This window comes from Morus notabilis, unplaced genomic scaffold (genome assembly GCF_000414095.1).
Source record: "Morus notabilis unplaced genomic scaffold, ASM41409v2 Scaffold9, whole genome shotgun sequence".
In the NCBI taxonomy this organism is placed as follows: domain Eukaryota; kingdom Viridiplantae; phylum Streptophyta; class Magnoliopsida; order Rosales; family Moraceae; genus Morus; species Morus notabilis.
The window spans coordinates 126468-133764 of record NW_010356504.1 but is presented as its reverse complement, the minus strand read 5'-3'; the positions used below and the strand labels follow the sequence as shown (position 1 = coordinate 133764).

At 37.1% G+C, this 7297-nt stretch overlaps 1 protein-coding gene across 1 annotated transcript; it reads right to left on the bottom strand.

The window, feature by feature from the left end:
• Positions 1-2032: 2032 nt before the first annotated feature.
• Positions 2033-6364, bottom strand: LOC21391024. The gene is made up of 3 exons (XM_010088265.2): positions 5805-6364; positions 5053-5692; positions 2033-3512 (listed from the first exon to the last, which is right to left on the bottom strand). The coding sequence occupies exons 1-3, from the start codon at positions 6164-6166 to the stop codon at positions 2469-2471; spliced, it is 2046 nt and encodes a 681-aa protein (XP_010086567.1). The 5' UTR covers positions 6167-6364; the 3' UTR covers positions 2033-2468.
• Between the last annotated feature and the right edge of the window lie 933 nt (positions 6365-7297).

Genomic DNA, 7297 nt, shown 5'->3' with positions numbered 1-7297 from the left:
ACTTTATTCAAGTTCATGTTCTTTTAAGTTTGAACTCGAGTTTGAACTCAAGTTTGAATTCGAGTTTGGAACTAAAACTCGAATTCAAGTTTCCTCTTCAACTCGAGTTCAGAAACTCGAACTCAAGTTAATGAACAATATTTTTTCTATTCTTAAAAATGTTATAACTTTTTCGTTTTAATTCTGATTGAGATGATTTTTTTTCTATGCGTTGACAACGAAAAAACGAATAAAACTAGACCCATATACCCTATTAAAATTTTTCATTAGCATTGAGTTTTTATTAAAATACTATCTAAAAAAAAATTCAAGTTTTGACTTACTCAAACACAAACTCAAAAAAGATTCTTATCTCAAACCATAACTCAAATGTACACAACCAAACACAAATTCAAGTTACAACTTCAACTCAAGTTATAACTCAAACTCAACTCAAAATCTACACTCAAGTTACCTAACTCAAAAATATCAAAAGAACAAGCCCTAAAGCTCCCACGCTCACTTCTCTATAATTTTATAAGGTGTTTTAAAAAAAAAAATCTTTAAAAAAATACGAAAAATTGAGAATTTACCCATGAGAGTATATGAGTTTGGACTTTTATCCCTTACTCTTGATAAATATCCTTTTGTTAGTGTAATTATTTGACTAAAAATATTATGAATCAAGGGTAACGTTTAAAAATATTGACTTATGTACTTTTAAAAGGTATTTGTCAAGATTACCCTTAAAAATATAATGTTTGGGCTGGGCAGGAGAGAGGATCGGCCTAATCTGACTCTAAGCCTAAAAAATTTAAAATTGAACCGGACCCGGACTAAGACTAACAGTCACGGGCCTTGGGCGGACTTATTTAGCCCGACTTAAACTCGCAGCTCTATACAGAAGTAACAAAATGATTAGTTTTTGAACCTGTATTGGTTACAGATAAAAATGAGATTTGATAAAGTTGAATGGGTTTGGTAAAGTTTGAGGATTATTTTTGGGATTTATTTTATCTTAGGGAAGTGACCATTATTGTATTTGTTGGATGGATTATACACTTCCGTTGAGAAACAAAACACGCGAGCATGAGTCAGTGTATAGTTGGCACTTGGCATTGCTGATAAGAACAAAATTTCTTTCTTCTTTTCTTGTTTCTTTTAGGAAAAAAATAATAATAATAAGAATGAATTAGGAGACTAGGTAGGTTCTAGAAGATGTGGTTAGCAGAAACTTCGCCAAAAATTATGGATGTCTTTGTCAACCACGCCGAAATTCTAAATCGAAAATTTGATGCCAAATTAATATATGGTTAAGTAATTAATTTAAAAAGATGAGAAGTTTTTTTTTAACAAATAAAATAAGAGATTATCTCCCGTAAGCCTTCTTATTAGTAGGATAAATTTTCTACCATTAAATGTAATTAAAAACAAATCAAATTGAAAAATTAAATAGAATAGACAGTTTTGATATAGATATGACGACGACTGAAAATAATAAAACTATCGGTAATTTTATATTTATAGTCTTATGAGAGAAACTCTATAAATTTATTAACTAAATCTTTTTATCACTATCTTCCCTAAAGGATAGTTATTTATCTAATGGGCAAAAATATAAATGAAATTTAAAAATATATGCATGGATTTAGTAATATTTTCCCTGAAAATAACAACTCGTTTTCTCAGTTCTTTCCTCTTGGCATTTTCCAATTGTCACAATAAACATGTAATAAATTCAAAAGTTTCTTTTTAAAAAAATATATATATTAATTAATTAATAATTACTTTTCTATTGATGTTTACTTATCAAATATAAAAATTTAATAATATGTCGTGATAAGAATCTAATCTCATCATATAATTAAAATAATAATACCTACTAATAAATAATATTAAAATAATCATTAAAACCACATCCTAACACAACATACTTCTTCAGGCATCATTATTACAAGCTTCATCGATTATTTGTTATCCCAGAAATCAGAAAAGGGCCTGCACTTTTAGAATATTACTCCAATGAATCCCGTGAATGAGGGACACGAACTTTTTGTATTGATGTTTTCATATCAAATAATTCAAGGATTTCAAGGGAGCATAAAAACTCAGATGAAAAATATTAAGCTTTAAAATGAAGGATATATATACATTGCTTGCCAATAAAAGGGGGAGAAGCATCAAAATGCGGCACAAAAAAACACACGGCTATTAGTGATCATTCAATCCCCCCTACCAATAAAGTGCATAAACGAAGTTTCAATAGCCAAAATGAAGAAAAATCTAATATACTAATCCAAACCCCTAATAATCAACAATGCTACAAAGAAGTTATACACTAGCTGAAGATCTCACCTTCAAAATCCCTATTAGATTGTGAGAGACCCATTTGCCATAACAAGATCATGACTTTCAGAGCAGCCTCCGAGAGCCATTTCATCTGCATGACAAAGCCAAAACCATCTTTGTCAAGAGGAAAAAAACTGCACTCATTTCCTTCGCTTCTTCGCATTCCGAGCAGCAGTCACTTCCGTTTCAATGCTTTGCCTACTCCGTTTAGCCGGCACTGCGGCTGCAGCCGCTCTCTTTGAAGGCCGCCCGACGCTCCTCTTTGAGGGACTCTCGTGCTCTTTTGCCTGCTTCCCACCGGACGCTTTGCGTGTGGAGGTTTGCTCTTTTTGCTTGCTGTTCCCCTTGTTACCGCCACTCTTCTTCTGCTCTGCCCCTCCTCTGCTGCTCTTATCAGAATCCTTCAATGTCTCTGGCAACGATCTGTTGCTCGACAAGGAGCCCCGCTTCATCCTATTCAAGAAATTCGCTGCGCTTTGCTTTTTCCCACTGGCATTACTGTTATTATTCTTCTTGTCTGATTTTGAAATCGAAATCTCATTGCTAGTCCCTCCTTTAGTTGAGGGACTGGCATTAGAATTAGCACCTGAGTTCTTGTTGTTCTCAGCATTAGAACGGCTAACACTACTTTTATTCGAGCTGTTGTTTTTTGCGCCTGCTCTAAGTCTTTCTTTCCTTCTCTTCTTCGTGCTAGGAAGCTCCTCGGCTTTATCCGAGGACTTATCACTCTGTTTCCAACTCATAGCTGGTTTTACATCAAGCAATGCACTTGTTTGTGTTTGCTCCTTTTTCCTTTCGGGTCCGGAAGACGACGTGGAAGCTGCTCTTGCTGTGATCGAGCTGCGCTTTCGACAGGCATTCATTGGTACCGAAAGTTTCGGTTTCCTCAGCAACATGTCTGTTTCTTCTGGTTCCGGTTTCGGTGCTTGAGTTTCTTCTTTTGGCAATGAATCCTGCTTGGCGGACCTTTGAGCCATCTCCTTGAGAACCAGCAAGCGAAGCTCCAAGGCAGCCTTGGATTCCGGGGACCTTCTACCAAAGAAAACAATGGCATTGTTGAGAATAAGCAACACATCACGGAAGAATTTGCTCTTGCAGCCTGAGTACCAGCCTTCCTCAAGTCTAATTCTGACCATTTCGAAATCTATATGTTGTCGAATCATGTTGATGTAGTTGGTGGTATCCTGCAAATATTCACGAAGCAGACCAACTTTAAGTTTTGAGGACTAAAGTGCAAAATCAAAGAAAATTTAAGGGACTCCTAATCTTTTACCTTTCAAAAAAGGTTTTCAAAGTGGGCCTAACTTAATAAGATTATTAATTCGAAGAACAAAGTCGTAATCATGAAAAACTCACAAGGCCTTGTGTTTTTTTTTTTAATTATTTGAAAATTGATACTTCAGGAATTAGAGAGAATGAAATAGGAATTTTAACTGCGCTATGTGCATTTAAAATAATGAAGTGACTGGTTAAGACATCAAAATCAGTAATTGAAGCTTGAGTATATTAACGCCTCGTTCGTTTCAATGATTCGAGTTTAAAATTTGAGTTGAGATGTGATTATATGTGAGAGCTTTTTACTGTAGTAAAAAAGTTAGGGCCCCGTTCACTTCGCTGATTCGAGTTTAGAATTTGAGTTGAGATGTGATTATATGTGAGAGCTTTTTACTGTAGTAAAAAAGTTAGGGCCCCGTTCACTTCGCTGATTCGAGTTTAGAATTTGAGTTGAGATGTGATTATATGTGAGAGCTTTTTACTGTAGTAAAAAAGTTAGGGCCCCGTTCACTTCGCTGATTCGAGTTTAGAATTTGAGTTGAGATGTGATTATATGTGAGAGCTTTTTACTGTAGTAAAAAAGTTAGGGCCCCGTTCACTTCGCTGATTCGAGTTTAGAATTTGAGTTGAGATGTGATTATATGTGAGAGCTTTTTACTGTAGTAAAAAAGTTAGGGCCCCGTTCACTTCGCTGATTCGAGTTTAGAATTTGAGTTGAGATGTGATTATATGTGAGAGCTTTTTACTGTAGCAAAACTCGAATGCTAAACTCGAATCAGCGAAATGAACGAGGCCTAAATTGTTGCCCCACCAACCATGCAACTACCAAAAAAAAAAAAAAAAAAAAAAAAGCCCCAACTAAATTTCACTTAATTTAATTAAATGACGTGGCAAATAACATATCACTAAATTAAGCAATTATTATAAACCACCCTATCATAAATGCTCCTTTGCTTTGACCATGATCGACCAAATTTTGGCTTAAACGTGTGGCTCACATACTAGGTATCAATGAACCCAAAATTTTTGTCTGTTGTCTCACTTTCTAGGCATCAAATTATTTATTCACTTCACTTTATAATTAGTAAATTTTAGGTAGAGTGCATTTCATTAGCCATTCGATCAAGTTTTAACAGTATGATTTATAGGTGTTTAAGTTAAAAATAATGCACAGTAACTAAAAAAAAATTATCCTATAGGTAGTATTAAAAACCGTGCCCTACCATAAAATTCCTACAATAATAATTCTACATTTTCTGGACGTGTCAAAATCTATTTCGTTTTAGGGTCTGATTCAGTACTTGTGTATGTATTTTGTCAAATAAACAGCTTCATTTAAAGAGAACGTTATTGAACTCTTTTTTTTTTTAAATATATATATTTACATATATTGAATAAAAAATCGTTTTGGCTCTAAAAATTGAAATTGGAACAATATATTCACTTCACCTGTATCTCGAGTCGGCGCTCGAAAAATGATCCGGACCTGTGAGACCGTAGGATCTCGAGGAAATCAGCCAACGACTTAGATTCAACGTGGTGGGCCCGCTTGGTCGCGACGGATTGATCCTCCGCGTCCGGTTCGTCCGGTTCCTCCACTTTCTTCCTCGACAAGCTGGTCGAGCTCTGCATCTCGCTGCTGCAAACCTCCTTCGCCCCCTCCTCCCCTCCCTTCGACTCCGCCGACTCTCCGCCGCCGTCCTTCTCCGAGTTCACCTTCTCCGACTCCTCCACCGGCGACACCGCCGCCGATCCCTTCGCTATCGTCTCCGAGCTCCCGTCGTACGAATCCTCCACTGCCGGTTTTCCGCACTCCCTCGCCCGCTCCGGTTCTTTCTCGGCCGCGGCGCCTCCGGTTTCCGGCGCATCGTCCTTGAGATTCGTCGAATTCGACTCGTCGACGGACCGCTCGTCGTGGACGGAACCCTCGCCGGAGACAGCTTTCTCGGCGATATTCTCCGGCGACCAGTTTTCCGGCTTGGTTTCCCCGTCCTCCTTCTCTAGATCCGCTTTCTCTGCTCTCTCATCAGTCTCTTTCAAGCTTTGTTCGCGCTCTTCTTTTAATTTCTCCACCTTCGATTCCAAAGACCTGTACGTTTCGCCATTCGAAAAAGGTCAAAAAAAAAAACAAAAAACAAAAATCTCTCCCTCAAAATTTCAAACGTTCGAGTTTTGTGAGATCTCAAGCTCAAGGTGTTTACACGATGGAGAGGTCGTAGCGTTCGACTTCGCGACGGAGCTCGGCGACGCGGAGGCGGCGGAGCTCGTCGAGGAAAGGAATGGAGGCGACAGCGGCGTTGGCGGTGGCTGCGCCGTCGGCGGCGGCGGAGGAAACGACGGCGTTTTGGGTGAAACGGCGGCGGAGGTCGTGGTACTTTTGCTTGCAGGAGTGAGGAGTGAGGAGGTGAAGCGTGGAGGTGCGCTTGCGGAGCTCGGAGGAGACGGAGTCCCAACTATCGGCGCCGTAGCGGTGGACGGCACACGCGAGGAGGAGCTCCTCCCACGTTCCCCATGTTGTTGTTGTTGATATTGTTTGTTTCTCGGGAAAGTTGGGCTTAGCCATGTAACAACATAAGCATGTGTGTGTGTGTGTTGTGTTATCCGATTATTATCTGTTGTTTTATCATTTTGGGCTTTTGGTTTTCTTTTGCTTTTTCCCCCATTCAAAAAAGCTTTGGATGGACCTTTGGTCTGATGCGATTTCTTTCTTCGCTCTAAGATTAAAAAGAAAAAAAAAAGTGATATTCTGCACGTGCGAGGAGACGCATTAGCACGTGCTGATAATTTCAAATTTTCAATTTTCACATGCAGCTTTTTTTTTTTTTTTGACATGCAGGTTCAATATGGGTTATGTTTATTTCACAATTTAAAAAGTTAAATTTAAATTTTTATAAGATGAAAATATTGTAGCATTTAAATTTTTGTTAAAGAAAAATATTATAACAAAAAAATTAAATTTAAATTTTTATAAGAAAAATTATTGTAAAAATAAAAGTTAAGTTGTTACTTGAATTATAGAAATAATAATACCTAATTCGATGAAAAAGTTTCATAGTTAATTTTACTTAGAGTAATATTATTTGTCACGATATGTTAAATCCCCACTCTCATAAAAGATGGAGTCCTACATGAGTCCCACAAGTGAGACTCGCTCTCTATGAAAGAATGGGATATATTCCCATTGAATTATACAACATTTTCCTTTCAAGTTTAGTTTCCGAACCATGCAGTTTTTTACCTTCAAATTTTGAAGCGTTAGAAATCACACCCTTAAAATATGAACGTGTCTCATTACCAAAACAGGTAAAATCTTGACATAATAAAGCATTAAAATCTTGACATAATAAAGCATTAAAATCTTGAGTTTTCACCGATTTGAGTTTTCAGTTTTAGGTTTTTACAGTAAAAATCTCTCATAAAATGTCACATCTAACTTTTTCTGCTACAGTGAAACGCTCTCAGAAAATGTCATATCTCAGCTCGAATTAAAAACTTAAATCTGCGAAGTGAACGAGGCTAAAGCACTAATCTTCACACATGATCTTTCATAAAAGGTGTTTTAGAATGACTGTACTTTTCCCCCTTTTTCAACTAAATTCTAAAAGCACTACTATCCTCCCCCATCATGTTTTGATTTCTTCTTATTATGTTAATTCAAAAAAATCACAACCCCAATATTGGGGAGATCTAAGAT

Excerpts from the sequence above, each read along its gene's own strand:
- LOC21391024 (XM_010088265.2), bottom strand. The coding sequence starts at position 6,166 with ATGGCTAAGCCCAACTTTCCCGAGAAACAAACAATATCAACAACAACA. Across the intron at positions 5,693-5,804 it reads CGCTACGACCTCTCCATCGT|GTCTTTGGAATCGAAGGTGG; the intron begins GTAAACACCTTG and ends CGAAACGTACAG. Across the intron at positions 3,513-5,052 it reads AGCGCCGACTCGAGATACAG|GATACCACCAACTACATCAA; the intron begins GTGAAGTGAATA and ends GAATATTTGCAG.